Here is a 16,492-nt window from a genome sequence, read left to right as displayed (position 1 = left end):
CAACATGTAGTATAGTTTGGCTGCCAGCTGTGACCATTGATGACAAAAGTAATGCTTGGTATATACATAAATCTATGTAATAAGGGATTTACTCCATTCTAGATACTTCTCTGCTAAATTATCACATGTGTGCATGTTTAGTGAGTATCTTGAATATAATCTGACAGCTCTGTAGCTAGTGATGGTATATGTAGTCTGGCATTTGTATTTCAGCTCACAAGGTGTGTTTTTCCTGAAGTTTCCTCGTAAATCAACGAGCTTCCGGTCTTCGGCTGCAGCGCACGTGTTGACCGCCAGAGGTCGCTGCTGCGCCGATGCAGCGATAAGACGTCAGAGTCGGTCAGAGTTGAAAGGGAAGAGGTCGAAAGAAACATGGCTGCTCCCGTGGATGACATGTTTTCCTTCTGCGTGGACCCCGGCAAAGTCTCCAGCAGCGTGGACGTCAGCTTTATAAACAACGTGAAGGTAAGGCGGCTCGGACTGAAGGCATGCTCCCTGATGTGGAGCGTCACATCGCTCCGTGGCAGAGATGCGGAGGACGCATGTCGGCTGTCCGTGTGGACCACAGCCGGGCAGAGCACAAGCCTGTGGGCTCACAGGGGGCTGGAGCAGCCGCACTGGCTTCATGAAAGGATGTCTGAGCGGATCCGACGATACTAGATCTGTTGGAGTCCAGAGCTACCAGTTGGTACAGTCTGCTGTGGTCCTTTTAATCCAACGTGTGCCAGCTAAGGAGCCACATCCTCCATTGTACTCCATTAAACTTACTGTGGTGTGCATGCAGCGTGCAACTTTGTTGCGTCGTTGCACCCAGACATGATGACGCATGGACGGGTCAACCCGAGCTCACGGAGCAAGAATAATGTCAATCATTCAATTCGGCTTCAGTTTTAAGATGATGTTTTTGTCGCAGGGCAGAGAGAGAGAACTGTAGTTTGCCAGCTGATGTCAGAATAAACCAATAAATATGTCGTTGGCGTTGAGCTGAAGGTGGTGCAGGTGGTGCACCTAACTCTGGAGACAACTTCTAATTATGTCACTCAGAGCTGTCTACTGTACTCTGATGATAAATCATTCAGCCACATGCATAATGCTTATTACTTACAAAACCTTTAACCTGTGATAGTATGAGCAAACCAACAACATGCTGTAAGGAAATGTGTAAATGCAGAAAGATAAAGTTAGACATCTGTGAGTACCTTTCTGTCACTGATACTTCAGCCGAAGAGTTTCTGCTCCAAGTGGATTCAAAGGAAGACTGCAGTGTTTTTTAAAGATTGGTGCACAACAGACATGTTTTTGTTTGTCATGTTTCAGGGCAAGGGTCTCTTTGCCAAAAAGAGCATCAAGAAGGGAGACGCCATCTTTCTTGAGCGACCTCTGGTCTCTGCTCAGTTCCTGTGGAATGCTTTGTATAAATACAGAGGTGAGACGTCCACTGTATTATAAAATACACACACACACACACACACACACACACACACACACACACACTTACTTTAGTGGAGTAACAACATGTTGGTCAGCTGTGCAAATTTTGGACTTCAGAAACCGATTTGTTGACATGCAGGTTTATCACATACAAGGAGTTTCCCTTGGTGCTTATTATGAACAGCGTAGATAAAATAAAAGATTCGAGTAAGTCACTGCAACCGCCAACACTCTCGTACATAAAATCAATAAAAAGACGATACAAATATATAATCTGTTTGGAAAACAGTTGTGTGCGGGAAGGTGCTAAATTTTGTCCAAGAAATGTTTGTTTACAGTAATATAGAGTCTTAAGAATAAATGCAATTATGACTGGAGATTATTATCCAAAAAATGTGGAGGCTTCACGATGATGTAAAGCTCTATGAGGGGTTAGAGGCCTCGACAAGCTGCAGACAGTTTGTTTTATGTGAGGTGAGGTTTCGGTCCTGCATGCGGACCTCAGGGTCTGAGAGGCGGTCGGGTCCTGGAGAGCCACACGTACAGAGAACTACTTTCTGGACTTTTTCCTTTTTGGATTACTTTTTGGAACGTTGCCATCATTGCAGAGTCAGAGTGGAGAGACAAGAATCATGGGGACAAGAGAGACGTGGCACTCCTACACCCTGGACTTTTTAACCGCATCTGGCGTTAAATAACCAGGAATGAGGCTGATGTTGCATTGATAATGTTTAAAAATATATTCTTTTTTGTGTTTTTGTTACCAGATTTGACAAATACTGGCTTAATCTGAGTTTTATGTAGGATTAAACCGACACGGTCTGCAGTAATCCTTTACCTGCGCTCACCCGCTCCACTCTCGCCCTGTTCTGCTTTCGCAGCCTGTGAGTACTGCTTACGCGCTCTGGAGACTGCGGAGGAGAATGCGAGGAGACTCAGCGGCATCCCTGGACTCAGCCTTCCTTATCCTGAGCTCTGCCGTGTTCGACCAGAGCTGCACCAAGGCTGCCCTCAGTGCCAGGTCAGTCCACACGGGAAACGCTGATGATGTGACTGACGATGGCTTTGGAAAGCCTAAACGTTTCCTGTAGAAGTTGTCATTTGTATTTCGCAGAAGGAGAATACTGAACGAGTGTTCAGGTGAATTTAAGACAAGAAACATGTTGATTTTAAGACGGCTGTTCTTCCAGAGGCCTGTGTTGGTATTATGGATCTGTAAGCCTCTCTTTTCTTAATTTAATTTTTTATTAACCAAAGTGAAAACTGAGACAACTGTTGATCCGTGGCGTTTTCTTCAGACAAGATTTAACTGCTGCAAAGTGTTTTTAAGCGAGTGGTTTTAATGACATGGCTATTAGCTACAGTTACAAAGTGCTTCAAAAAGACACAGTACAATAAAAACCAAATAATTTAGATTAGATTAATAAAATAATTGTTATTTAATGCAATATATTAGTTGCAATAAATAATCATTAATTTCATGCGGCGGCTGTCGTACGTTTACAGATATAATTACTTACTACAGAGAGTGTTTTTCTCAGTGCAAAACAGTCAATCCTTATATTCCTCACATTATGTTCAAAAGTGAGATTTTTTATTTTCTCTGCTAAATATTTTTTTCGTCTTTCCTGATGTGACTAAAGAAAAAGTCACTTGTCGTCACTTTTAATGGGTAAAAGAAGCCATGGTATTTCCAACAATTTAAGTTACTGTTGAGACTCTGGTGAGATGCGCTCAGACATTTCTCCTTTGAGGCATTTGAAAAAAATGTCGTCTTTTGTAAAATACAGATAAAAAAAATGTGTGGAGGTTTGTCCAGTCAGCTCTATTGTAGCTACAAATCCCAACACTTTTCTTAAGGTGTTTAATGAACTGCACAACACATTTCCTGACACAATAGTTGCTGCTAGGCGATGCAGACCCGGTTAGTGATAAGAGAGAAAGTGGGCTGTATGTCGGGGAAGTTGTTGATACACTTGAAAGGATTTGCATTCACTTTCAGTATATTTTTTACCTCCGCAGGTGATGTACTGCAGCAGCGAGTGTCGACAAGCTGCAGCAGATCAGTACCACCGAGCTCTGTGTTTGGGCTCGTCCCAGGACGATCCGGACCATCCCCTCAACAAGCTTAAAGATGCTTGGAGGTGAGAGGGCATTTAATGCAGATTTTCATTGTGAGTCCTCTTCGAGTGTGCAGATTTTCTCTAAAATAATGTAATTCACTCATTGAAGACTTGTCCTCTCCTCAGGAGTATGCATTATCCCCCAGAGACCTCCAGCATCATGCTCATGGCCAGAATGGTAGCTGCTGTCAAACAAGTGAGTCTCTATTTACGCCCAACAATTTAGGAGACAAAAGTGATCAATGTGTGGTTGGATTCATTCTGGTGTGCACTAATCTGATTAGATACACAATACAAACATCTTTCTGGAAAAGGACATAACGTGCAGCATTAAATCGCCCACGCCACATCATTTTTTTGAGGGTTGTTAAACCGAGCTTGAAATTCATGACCAATACAGATGTCCCAGTGAAGAAAGCTGGACGTGAAAATACTATTTAGAAGGTGACAACCTGGTGAGAGGATGTTTTTCATAGACTTTGCTGTCATGGGCTTCAGGCAACAAAACACAATGTGATGCACATATTCATTTGAAAACTTTAAAGCTGCTCTAATCAATATCTCTATATAAGCAATCAATAAATATGCACAATATGAAAGGTGTTGCTTGCAGTGATGAACCCACAAACCTCTACAATTCCCCGTCATTCTACAATTATTTACCGTCTTGAACATCATGGCCCGTAACTTTATTCTTTCGGTACTGCTCTCGTCAACCTTTCCTCAAGCGGCACTCTGATAAACAGTCGGCACACAGTTAGCAACTCGCTGTAAATAAGCTACAGTTTGCTAACAAGTTTCCCATAACAACCTTTTAAGGTGTCGATGTGACAGCGTTGTGTTTGCAGCCAAAGCGTGACCAAAAAGATGTTATTTCATATTTCATCTTCACTGTGAATTAAGATTAACATGAGAACAAAGCTTCACTTTATACTGTTAAAAGCTACAAATAGCTTCCTTGGTGTTAGTTTTTCAAAAGACAAGACAAGTTGAAACATTATGCATGTGTCTCAGAGATATAATGAACACTAAAAATGAAATGCGTGTTTGTTATTAATATTCATTTGTTATGTCATTCAGGCCAAAGACAAAGCACACTGGCAGAAGCTGTTTTCACACTTCTGCAGCCGGACGGGTAACGAGGAAGAGGAGATCGCCCATAAGCTCCTGGGAGAGAAGTTCAAAGTAAGTTACCATCAAATTCAGAGGAGGTGCAGAATGTTTCCCATGCCAGAAAAACGTCACAAAAAAATCTTTAAACTGTCACAGTGCAATATGTCATGTAAAAGGTTGTAGTAAAGTGTGTCATAAAAGACGTCACGGTATACAAATCCGTGCGTAAAGACTGTCATAGCGTAGTTTGTCGCATAAGGTTAGTCATAAAAACAGTTTTCATCATCTCATAAAAAGTAATAATACAGCCCGGCCATAGTATGTCATTTTAAAAAAAAAAATAAGTAAATTATGCGATACTAATGTAATATCAGGTCATACAAAATAATGAAAAAAGTCAATGTAGTATGAATGTTAATAGAACTATTATATTATGTCATAAAATTCAGATTTTTGTATATCATTTTATGTTTAAAAAGATTAATTAAAAACGTCAGAATGTCAGAAAGTCATAGTGTGTATAGCATGTCAAACAGTCATTGAAAAGGTCATACATAAAATGTGTCAAGAATTCATAATATAGCAAAAAAAATGTAATTATATGTAGAAAAAGGTCATAAAATAGTGCGCATGTTATCAGAAGAGTCAGAGTACTGTGAGCCTTTTAAATGTCATAAAATAAACAAATACAGAGAAGCATCTTGGATCTCAGGCTCTCTCCAACACTGCTCACTCACCATAATATATTATGCCCTGAACAAATATATATTAATGCTATCATAAGTCGAAAGTTGCAGTACAGTATGCAATAAAAATGTAATAAAAGTTATAGTATAGCATGTCATTAAAATGTAGTAGCATAGTATCGTCTGGCAGTTCAAAGATAACGTCATGCTCTAATGCTGATTGGTGGTTTATGGCTCAATGAGCAAAGCGTGACGGCGTCGCTCCCTCCTGAAAGAGCCTTAATTCCCACTCTGGTGCTCTATGCTGATGTTTGTTTTCTATTATGGAAAATGTCATTTTAATCTGCCTGCCATTGTTTCTGCAGGGGCAGCTGGTTTTGCTACAGAGCCTTTTTAAAGCAGCACTCCATGACGATCATCTGAGTCGGGTGAGAATGAACATTTTGAAAGCATGCGCCGCATGTTTCTCCATGTTACCGCCGTACGTCTTACCAAATGCTTCACAGCTCCAGTGTCTGACAATACATTTATAGGTTAAATAAATAGTCTGACCCTTTGGTGAAGGCACTTTCTTGCCTGTAGTTAGATCACCTTTCTCGGCTCATGACACTGCAGCTGGTTAGCTTAGTTTAGCATAAAGACTGAACATGTCTGGGAATCCATTAGCCTCACGCCGCCCACAGGTCACACGTTTCCACCAGGAGGTCACTGTGCCAGGACAAACTCAAGCACATAATCGTAACAAACCTTTCATTATTTAGGTTTCCTAAATGTCTTCTATGTAACGCTGCTTGCTGCTGCCACAACCAAATGTCCCCTTTTGAAATGAATAAAGTATTAATCCTATTCTAATCCCACATAAAACAGCTGGTTAGCACCTCAGCGCTTGACAAAGGCTGACTGTCCTTTTATACGTATGCTAAGATAACCGCTGCCTGGCTTCGGCTTCACATTAACTACACGTGTCAAACTATTACTTTTAAATCCATTGATAATTAGTTTTTGAGGATGAAAAGGGTAAACAATGGCCATCTCAATATCTGTTGTGCAAGACTAATTTAAATTGCTTGTTTTCAGAATCAACTTTATTCATGTGTGTGTACACATACGTAGAATTTGACTCCAGTTCCACTTTGTTTTCTTTGTACCTATTTACATATTGTGTATACAAAAAAGTCAATATTTAACTAATGTGCAATATAAATATATATTGAATAATACATATAAGCAATTCATTTTGGATATTAGTGCAGAGAGGTGGTAATAGTGCGACTGATGGTCCAAACTAAAATGCTCTCCAGTATTCTGCTTTATTGAACTTAAAGCTCAAGCGCATCTGAAAAGAGGAAAACATTTAACGACGAATCGATTGTTCAGGATTGTTGCAAATTATGTGCGTGTTCGATGATTCTCCGACACGGATCAGTAAAGATACGATTGCCTTGCAGTGGTTTGTTCCCGAGGGTTTCCGCTCTCTGTTCGCTCTGGTGGGAACCAACGGGCAAGGCATTGGCACGAGGTAAACGCTCTCCTCTCTCCTCCTTCTCTTTTTAGCTCTGGATCTGAGTTTGTCTCGCGTAACGATCTCTCTCTCTCTCTCTTTCTCTTTCTCTCTCTCTTTCTTTCTCTCTCTCTTGCTGCTCTTATTGTTGTGCTCAGCTCTCTGAGTCAGTGGGTTCATGCCTGTGATGCACTTGAGCTTCCTGCCCAGCAGAAGGAGCAATTGGACTCTTTTATCGACCAGCTATACAAGGACGTCGAGAAAGGTCACACTTTTATCTCGCTCTTGCAGTCATTTTCGATGTAAAATTATTGTTTTGTCTAAATGGAGCCGACTGACAATTGCATGAGTGTTTACTATGGTCTGTGTCGACCCCATGCCATCGCTGTGAGTTTTATGTAATCTGTGTTTTTAGATCTCAACAATGACCAGAAGTGTGCATGACTTGTGTCTCATCTCTGTAGAAACGGGAGACTTCCTAAACTGTGAGGGCTCTGGACTGTTTCTGCTTCAAAGCTCATGTGAGTGCAGATGATCTCATGTTGTGAGCGCTGTCACTTCACTTCAAAGACACGTTCCTCCAGTCAAGAAACCATCCAATGACCCCCACCACCACCCTTTTTTTCTCTCTTTCGTCTTTGACCCCTGCAGGTAACCACAGCTGCATACCCAACGCAGAGGCGTCCTTCCCCGACAACAATTTCCTGCTTCAGCTCAGCGCCCTCAGTGACATCAACCCAGGAGAGGTCAGCTGACACGTCTGGGTTTGGAGTGATAAATTCCGGCCCGGGATAGACGGCACAGAACATCCCTCTCTAGCTTTGTGTGCTCCCTTGTCAGCTGGTATTAGAAGGCTGAGACTTTGAGGATTGGAGTTGGTTTGTCAAGCTGTCAGAAAGATTGAGAAGCCTTACATCTGTGTGGCACAGTAATGTCACAGCAGCCGTGCTACTTTCACAGCAAAGCTCCCCTTTGAGAACTCCCGAAGACAGGAGTGCTTTGTGTAATATTCCACTCGTAGAAAGATGGAAGGACACAGCGACTTCCTGCACGAAGGGGGGATGAGAAAAAAAACAGACTTATTTTTGCCATTTGAAAAATTCCAGTGGCGTGTTTGTAGGATTTAAGATTGTTCAGCCAGTTCAACTGTGTTTTCTTCAATTCTCAGGAGATCTGCATCAGTTATTTGGACTGCTGTCAGCGGGACCGAAGCCGTCATAGCAGACACAAAGTTCTGAGGTAAGAATCTGAGATCCCTCAGACGATTCACTTGAGCTGAGTCATGCTGTTTCAAAGTCCTACCGGATCAATGAAAAGCTTCCAGGCAGTGATGCGGTAGGAATGAGGCGGGGATGCTGTGGGTCTGACGGCTACTATTGGTCAAGCCAAGTCTATTTGTTATTGTACATTGAAACAAATGTATAAATAGAACAGGAATGAGCAAATCAAACTACATGCATAAGAGTGTAGTTAAGCGAATAGAATAGTGATAAAAAAACAAGATAAACTACTATATTGTGGTCAGCTATGTCTTCATGATTGTAAATAAGGGGCTTAGAAAGAAGAGATGGTTCTTGAGGCGGGGTTTAAAGGTGTCAATGACCGGAGCAAATGTAATTGTTGGTCACAAACTATTCCACAGTTTAGCGCCAACAACTGAAGATGCTCGACCATCGTTGGTCTTTTACTGGGGGCTGGAATGGAGAGCAGCAACTGGTTGTCCGATCTTGAAGGAGGAAGGTGTTACCAAGTGCAAGTTCAGCCAGTTAATTTAAATCAATTCAGTATTTTATATTTCATACCGCTTGTGGAAAGAGGCCAGTACGGGGGAGGTGTGGTCTTTCTCACCGGTACCTGTGAGGAGTCTTAAACAAGCTGCAGACGAGAGGGGCTAACTGACTTATTCCTGCACAGAGAGAGGTGCAGCAGTCGAGGCGAGAGGAAATCTCAGCATGAGGTCAATCCATTTTTGAATCACCCCCCCAGTGCTCAGTGGGGCACTTTTGTTTTGAACATGTCTGCCATGTGTACGTTTTTCTCTCGGCCTTGAGTCGGTGCAGACGCAATTCAGGTGGTTGTGGTAAAATAAATGAATGCTAAGGCTAATATTAATGCGCCCCCACAGCACACCCACTGAATAAAAAGTATCAAACACTCATTTGTTCCCGTGTGAAGCATCGGATTTTCTAAACGGTTAGTTTATTTCAGCGCTTGTTAGAGGTGTAACAATGTGACCGGCGGATCATTTTCTTCCCAGGGAGAACTACCTGTTCGTCTGCTCGTGTCCAAAGTGCATCTCCCAGATGGATGAGCTGGACGTGACATCAGAGGAGGAAGAGGAAGACGAAGGCGAGGCAGAAGGTGAAGCAGAGGGGGACGAGATGGAAGATGAGATGACAGATGTCTGACGAAAGACTTGTCCATATTGTTCCCTTTCCTGCCGCCACGCCAAGCAACCATGAAGCCCAGCGGAGTAAAGACCAGTTCAAACCGCGATCTAACTTTCACCAGAACTGTCCAAATGTGTGGGAAGATTATTCATTTACCGACACATTTCACTAATTTTGTCTTGTTTTGGCGATCGGCCACAAAAATAACGTGTCAGTGTTAGGGCAGTGATGGTTTCTGCTGTACTTTAGCACACTGGGTGGTTTAAAATAAAAACAAGACTGATTTCCAACATCTCTAAAACATTCGCTAAATGTTAATGGACACACCTTTTTAAATCTACATTGATAGTCGTACGACATTGCCTTAATAAATAGATAAACACCCCATGAAAAGCTTCTGCTCGACAGTGGTCACACGTCTCACCTCGATGCAGTGATGTCCAGGTGTGCTCTAACACACCTGGACATCACCGTGTTTAGTTACAGATGCATCAATGCATATTTCTGACAACATCTGGCAGTCAAAGGTAAAAACTAATTTAAAAAGGGGAGAGAGCAAATACACCGTTTTATATGTTTTTAAAAGCTGCCTTCTGCTGCTGGAAATGTCACTGATAAGATCGGTGGGAATAAATCACAAAAATGAGTTAAAAGGCTCTAAAATAAAACCTCCAATAAGTGCAGAGGTTGGTGATTGTGCTCTGAAGGTTTACCACATGGAGTTGTATTACAGTCCTCTAATCCATTGTTAATATATGATTAGAGCGGCTGCATACTATGGCTGAAAGTCAGTACTTTAGCTTCAGTTATTGTCTTATTTGTTCAAACGTTCCACATGATTCAATGTGCTGGAGACAAAAATGTCCTGATACTCATAGTGCCGCGTCTGACCTTCAGGTCTACTAAATCAAACTCAGATGAAGTGTTCTCATTTCTCCTTCCTGACAACTCTTAAACAAGGCGAAGGGATTAAGCCAAGGCCGATTGATTCTCAGGTGTTTTTCTCCACTTAAAAAGTTTCTTGCGTGACTATGCATTATTGTACTGAAGAGTCTTTTTTATTTATATTCCATTGTAATTACAGTCTTGTCATATGGGAGACACGCGAGCAGTGATAAATAGTTTGGTTTTCATACGATGATCTATGGCGTTAAGTTAAACCTTTCTTAATGCATCGTGGAGACCTTGAGTTGAAAATTGCTTTGTCAGTAACTGTTTGCCCTTTGTTGAGGACTGTATTTCAAACCGCAGTTCCACATGAGTGAAAGTGCTGCTGCCCACACATGAATCAATATTACAACAATGACCGTAATCACAAATTCCAATATTTTCAGTTACTCGACAACGATTGGAAAACTGGAATAAGTAATCACATTTTATTTCAGTTGGCATCCAGCGCAGTGGCACAGGAGAACGTACAAGTCACACATGTATGATTTAAATAGAACCGCAGCAAACAGGGGCCCAGTGGTTGTCATTTTTACTACTGTGGCATAAACCATTGAAATTGGATGTCTGTTGAGTCATTTATCTGGTTTACACACCGCCTGCCTTTGCTACAGAAGACTACTAGTCAAATGTTTGTTCAGTCTTTGCATATTAACCACAACTCGTTTCTCAAATTGTCTTCCTCAAGGGGGTTTGGGTTTCACCATTGCTGTTTTTTTATGGCTCTCCCTCTCCAGACAGCATTTTGCTTAAGGCACTTATAGAGACGCACATCTCATTTCATATAATTAATTAGTAAATGGATTAAATGAAGTCTCCTACTGGTGGTGCCTGCCAATCAATCACTGTGTACGCTGACATTACGTGCAGTCCAATCAGTGGCAGCGGATGCTGGCTACGAACATGCATACAGTAATGTGTCTTTGCTAAGTTAAGCATACTTCTCCCTGGTGCCTCCCGTAGTCCATGGTTGACATTTCTCCATGAGCCTTCTCCGTTTACTCTAGTCCGGTCCCCAGTTGTAGTAGCACTTGCATCACATGCTAATTCACCCAGAATGCACACAAAAAAAGGAATGGGATGGGGGAGAGAAATTATGAGAACACATGATGTCCATGAAAGGATGCACACCTGGGACCCGGCATGATGAGAGGCCGGACCGCTGGACACATCCTCCACTTGAAGCTCCCCCGCCGTCGGCTGTCATCCTCTGAAGCCGTGCCAGAATCGTAGCAGCAGCTCTGTAACTTTGGATCGTGGGTTTTGGCGCGGCAGCTTCGCTTCAGGGGTCGAGCTCTATACACGCATAGGCCTCCGCAGCACGCAGCTCGGCCCGCTTGAAATCCGCCAAACAGAGAGGTCAAAGAGTCTGCCTTGAGAGAAGTGGACTCGATAGAGGCTCGCTTGAGAAGCGAGGGGGCGGGAAGTGAGGCAAGTGTTTGTGGAAAGGAAAAGGGAAGTGAGGGTGGGTGGGTAGGAGGCATTAATGACTACGCAGAGAAAGAGTCCTTTATTCTGACAAGCCAAGATCAAAACACTTCAGACACATTTCAAAGACCACAAAAATCTAAAGGTGGCACATTGCTGTCATTGTCATATGCAGATGGAGGGAGAGCACTTGAGATGAAAGATAGAACATTTTTCCAATATGTTTTTAAGTGCAGTTATTAATATGCAGTCTTCGTATTACTTGTAAAGACACATTGGTGATTGATGATTAAACCTCTCAGCCTGATGGCTTGTTTATATAACAAATTTTGCACGAATACACAGAATTTACAAAAGCCTATCAGCGTTGAGATCTTCCTCCCGTCGTCACGGATGTTGAATTCGAAATAAAGGAAAAGTATTGCCGCAGCACTCAAAGCGCTATGATAGTAACTCATATTTGTACAGCGACCGGATGAAGCTATGTGGTTAATGTGTTTGTATAAAAACTGTAGGTTGTCTATGGTATTAATAATGATTTTGCTGCTTCATTTATGCCGAGATGGCAGAATTTTGACTGACGATGGAGCCACTACAATGCTAGCATAGCCTCGCACTGATCGCTCCAAACTCCTCTGAGAAAACAAGTTGATTATTACAGACCTGACAATGCAGACATTCAGACTTTTAAGCATTCAGCATCGATCGGCATCAATGTGGTTATTTTGGCGTACTTTAAAATTAAAAAAAAAGTTTATTGCAATTAAATCAAGCTAAATCTCTATATTTGGGGTTCATACCACTGCAGCTAATCAGCAAGTGTTATGCTTACTCGATACAGTAAATACAGCTCAGTGATATTCACCAATCGCACCTGGATGATGTTATGAACCCAAACACAACTATGAAAAAAGAGATTTTTTCGGCCGTCGTGGATGAAGCGAACTTTATACCAAGAACACAAACGATCCTGCAGTTGAACTCTCACGAGTAACGTGTGAATTATGTTTAATTTATGTTTGGTGTGAAGACATCATTCGATGCTCCTGTGGGTTTTCTCCTAAAATCTATACAGTTGAATTATATATGATTTTTGAGGAAGATATGAAATGACTCAAGTGACAATAGCTGGCTAGAAAGATGTGACTATCTCGTTGACTTACAAGTGTCTCGTTGACATCTTGTTAAGGGTAAAGATATACTACATGTCAGAGCTGCAACAAACAGTTATATTAGGTTTAGATTAATAAAGGAACTTTTTATATTGATTGTTGTCTTGCTTTGTCTATAAAATTTCAAAAAATAGTCAAACACACCTGTATCAATCACCAAGAGCAAGAGGATGTCTTCAAATGTCTCGTATCGTCCAACCAGCAGTCTGCAACCTGCTTTTACAGAAAACAAAGGACACAAGCGTTAGAGAAGTTAGAACAAGAGTGCAGTTAGTTTTTTATTGATACTTGACTTTCAACAGACTACTCAATTAATCGTTTCAGCTCTACACATTTCAACCCCATCTTCATCTTTTGGATGTTATTAGATTTTACTTTTCAATTGAAATGTCCCTGTTTCCTTGCATTTTGTCAGTTGTTTTCTGAAAGTCCTATTGTTTTTGAGAGCCTGTCCTCGAATGACTGGGCTTCATATTTTAAACATACTTTATTCTAAATTATTATAGTTTCATCCCAACTGTTGCACTTGAAGACGTTCCAGCAACCTGCTGTTGATGTATCTGCCAAGGTGAAAGGTGGACTGTGTTGTTGTGACTGCTAGTGTGAAACTTGTCTAACTATTTCACGTTGCATGCTCGAAATAGGCGAACTATGAAATGTAAGCTGTTTTTTAGACCCAAGCAAACAGACTCAGCTTGAAACCAGGCCCCATATGGAAACAATCTCCAGCCTACATTAGCGCTGTCAGGATCAGTTACCACAACGCATACCATTGCTACCTTGGAGGGCTACTCCAGAACTACAATGATGAACGACTGCTTCATGTGAAATCAGCCGACCTCAAGTAAGGTTAGCGCACTTTAGCTCACCCTGCATGAAAATAAACACCAGTAAGAAATACAGTTTGCGAACACAAACATGGCTGCTGGGTGACCTGCTGGTTTTGATCAATGTTTGAGATTTCTGTGGTTCAGTTCTGCTGAAATCATTTCCTCTGTACAAATCAAATTGGTACAAATCGTCAACAGTACCAAGCAGAAAACACTGTGAGCTCCCCAGTAACATCGCATTCATCTTCAGGAAGAAATGTTTAAGACCTCAATGGCGTCACATAAATCTTGCAGCATGACCTGAGTCAGTGGAAGGGAACATGAAGAATTGAGCTGTGAATCACCCAAACAGAGGCTTTAGCATCACAAATGTTACAACGGGATCGACATTAGCCTTGTGTTTCTGAGGACTCAAGAGACACATGTGCTGCTGCATACCTGAAGTGTTTTTGTGGACATATTCTCTATTTTGTATTAACACAGCCTTTAAAACGAAAGACATCTAATGTCTGATGATTTCTGTACAGGGACTTGGACGATCTCCTGTCTTTTCCTTCAACACCACCACGAGGTTGAGATTTAACTAGTGGGTGCCATGAAATGTGGTAAACACATTCATGTCCCTCTTTCTTTTGTTATCCTTTACTTTTCTTCTTACATTTTCCTGCCTCAAGACCAAAATATCTGCAAAACTAAGAGCATTTACATCAGCCTTAGTTTTATTTTGAGTTTAGTACTTATTTGTGAATGTTAGCATGTTGGGGAACATGGATTACACTGCCATGTTATCTAACATTGGAATATATCTCAAATAATTAGATAGACAGATAGACAGATACTTTATTAATCCCCAGGGGAAAATTAGTTTGTTCAGCACATGAAAGAATTAATCTCAACAAATATTTTAACTGAACCGACTCCTCTGACTAATTCAAGAGCTTCTAACAAGAGCTTCTCTTATAGGTGACAAAAGCAGCTCAACCCTGACACGCAGTGCGCTACTTTCTCATTAAAAACAGAAGGAGACAAAAGACTACAACGTAGAAACAATCGTAGGCTCTGATGGGTTCACTTCCTGACGTATGTACTGGAGTGCATTTCAACAAACTGCACTGAATGAGCTGCATCAGTAAAGCGATGTGTGCTTTCCACCTCTACAAACACTTCTGTGCAGCCGAACAGAGCTGGAGACGTGGCTGGAGAAGTCTTGCAGTCTTTTTCTGCAAAGTAGCCAAAGATTGACGGACAGGGGAGCAAACATCACTGTTGACTCTGGAAATACTGAGCTGATTAGTTTGAGTATTATGTGTCTGATTTCTTCTTTTGAACGTTTTTTCGGAGCACGAATAAGGAGCTGCGGGTTTTCCATTTTTGCATGGGTCGTTGAGTTTTGGTGCTTTTCTTTCCCTCCCTCTGCGGTGGTTTGAGACTTCCAGGACGTGTACATTTCATTTGTGCTAACTGCTCAGTTCGAGGCTAGGACAATTAAAATTAGAGCATTTGTATGACCACCGTATGTGAAAGAGCTCAACTGTGATCAGCTGCAAATGCCTGGATGAATTCTTTCTCTAAGGTCAAGCCAGACATTCCCACTGAGACCAAACATGGTCTGACTCATGTAGTGCAAATGAGGCATTTGAAACACTTTGGCTATTCAGCTTTATCTCTCGTAATCTCACTTCCACATCTCTTGCAGGACATTCAACACATCCTTGCTAGATGAGACTAATGCTTGCTTTTGGCTGTGGCATTTCAAAGTCCGAGCTGCGAAAGAAGCAGCTCCATCTAATTATGTGAAGCTTAGTCTTTCCAGTCAGAACCGTAAGCATGCTAGCAAGATAGCTTTGCTAGATAAGACACTTTTATAATATCAAGGGCAGCTCTCGCACCCGGTGGGCAGCTGGTTGATGAACTGTACAACAGAAACATTTGATGAATGTGTTGAGACTATTTTAGTTATTTTCATTTTGTAAATGTCAGCAAATTCTGAAAAAGGCCCCCAATCATGAGAAAAACAAAGACAATCATAATAGTTGAGAAGCTGGAGCTAATTAATATTTGTATTTGCCCTTATAAAATCAAAATAAATGATCATTTTCAAATATTTGTCATGTTTCCGTATGAAATATAAATAAATGAGTGTAATAAAATGATAATTCAATTACACGTAATATAATTAGTTATAATAATTTTTCAGTCCATTTAATAATCTGATAATCCTTTCAGTTGTAGTTTAAGGGCCATGAACAAATTATGCAAAATTCTATAAATGTTGACCAGAACCACTGGAAATGGTTTGCTTTTGGTGTTCACATATTGATCATCGGCCCCTGCTTTGTGCTCCCCGTGGGAATTGTTTCTTCCAATCAATCTCTGATGAAAATGCCTGCAGGTGGCAGGAGCCTCCTTTCAAGATTTATGGTCTCCATACTTAAATTTCAAAAGAAAATGATCCTTCATCTGCAAATTTTACTGCCTTGTCCCAAATGAAATGGCCCGCGTGGGAAAGTGAGCCCCCTCCCGCTCGCCCCTTCGCCATTTACCCTCAGGACACACTTTGACCAGCGAGAGGAGAGCAGAGGAAGTCGGTGCATAATGCTTTGTGTGGTTATTTGAATTCCTTACAATTTCCATTGATTACACATAAAAGAGGAGCCTTGGTTTTACAAGGTCCTTTTTGTGCTTTCAGCATGAGATAACCCAGTGATCTTTTTCTGCATACATGTAGTGTTACATCCACATTTAAATAATAAAGACACACAAACAACATTAGAATATGCAAAGGTTGACCTTTCAGTGTGGTTTGTTATCAAGTGTATAAATAAATAATGATCTCACTTTATTGGACGTCTTAAGCCATGAGCCTCTGT

The 16,492-nt window shown here is 41.4% G+C and overlaps 1 protein-coding gene across 1 annotated transcript; it reads left to right on the top strand.

The window, feature by feature from the left end:
- Positions 1 to 265: 265 nt before the first annotated feature.
- Positions 266 to 10,756, top strand: smyd5 (SMYD family member 5). The gene is made up of 13 exons (XM_068585153.1): positions 266 to 465; positions 1,318 to 1,426; positions 2,313 to 2,452; positions 3,454 to 3,575; positions 3,681 to 3,750; positions 4,635 to 4,739; positions 5,719 to 5,781; positions 6,802 to 6,872; positions 7,013 to 7,119; positions 7,319 to 7,375; positions 7,506 to 7,600; positions 8,023 to 8,093; positions 9,112 to 10,756. Exons 1-13 carry the CDS (start codon positions 373 to 375, stop codon positions 9,260 to 9,262), a joined length of 1,254 nt encoding a protein of 417 aa, XP_068441254.1. The 5' UTR covers positions 266 to 372; the 3' UTR covers positions 9,263 to 10,756.
- Positions 10,757 to 16,492: the final 5,736 nt, after the last annotated feature.

The sequence above is a fragment of the Clinocottus analis genome, unplaced genomic scaffold (assembly GCF_023055335.1).
Source record: "Clinocottus analis isolate CAN_PGR_092001 unplaced genomic scaffold, fCliAna1.0.p SCAF_10, whole genome shotgun sequence".
NCBI classification, from domain to species: domain Eukaryota; kingdom Metazoa; phylum Chordata; class Actinopteri; order Perciformes; family Cottidae; genus Clinocottus; species Clinocottus analis.
The sequence above is the reverse complement of the archived record's forward strand: the minus strand, read 5'-3'. Positions and strand labels throughout refer to the sequence as shown.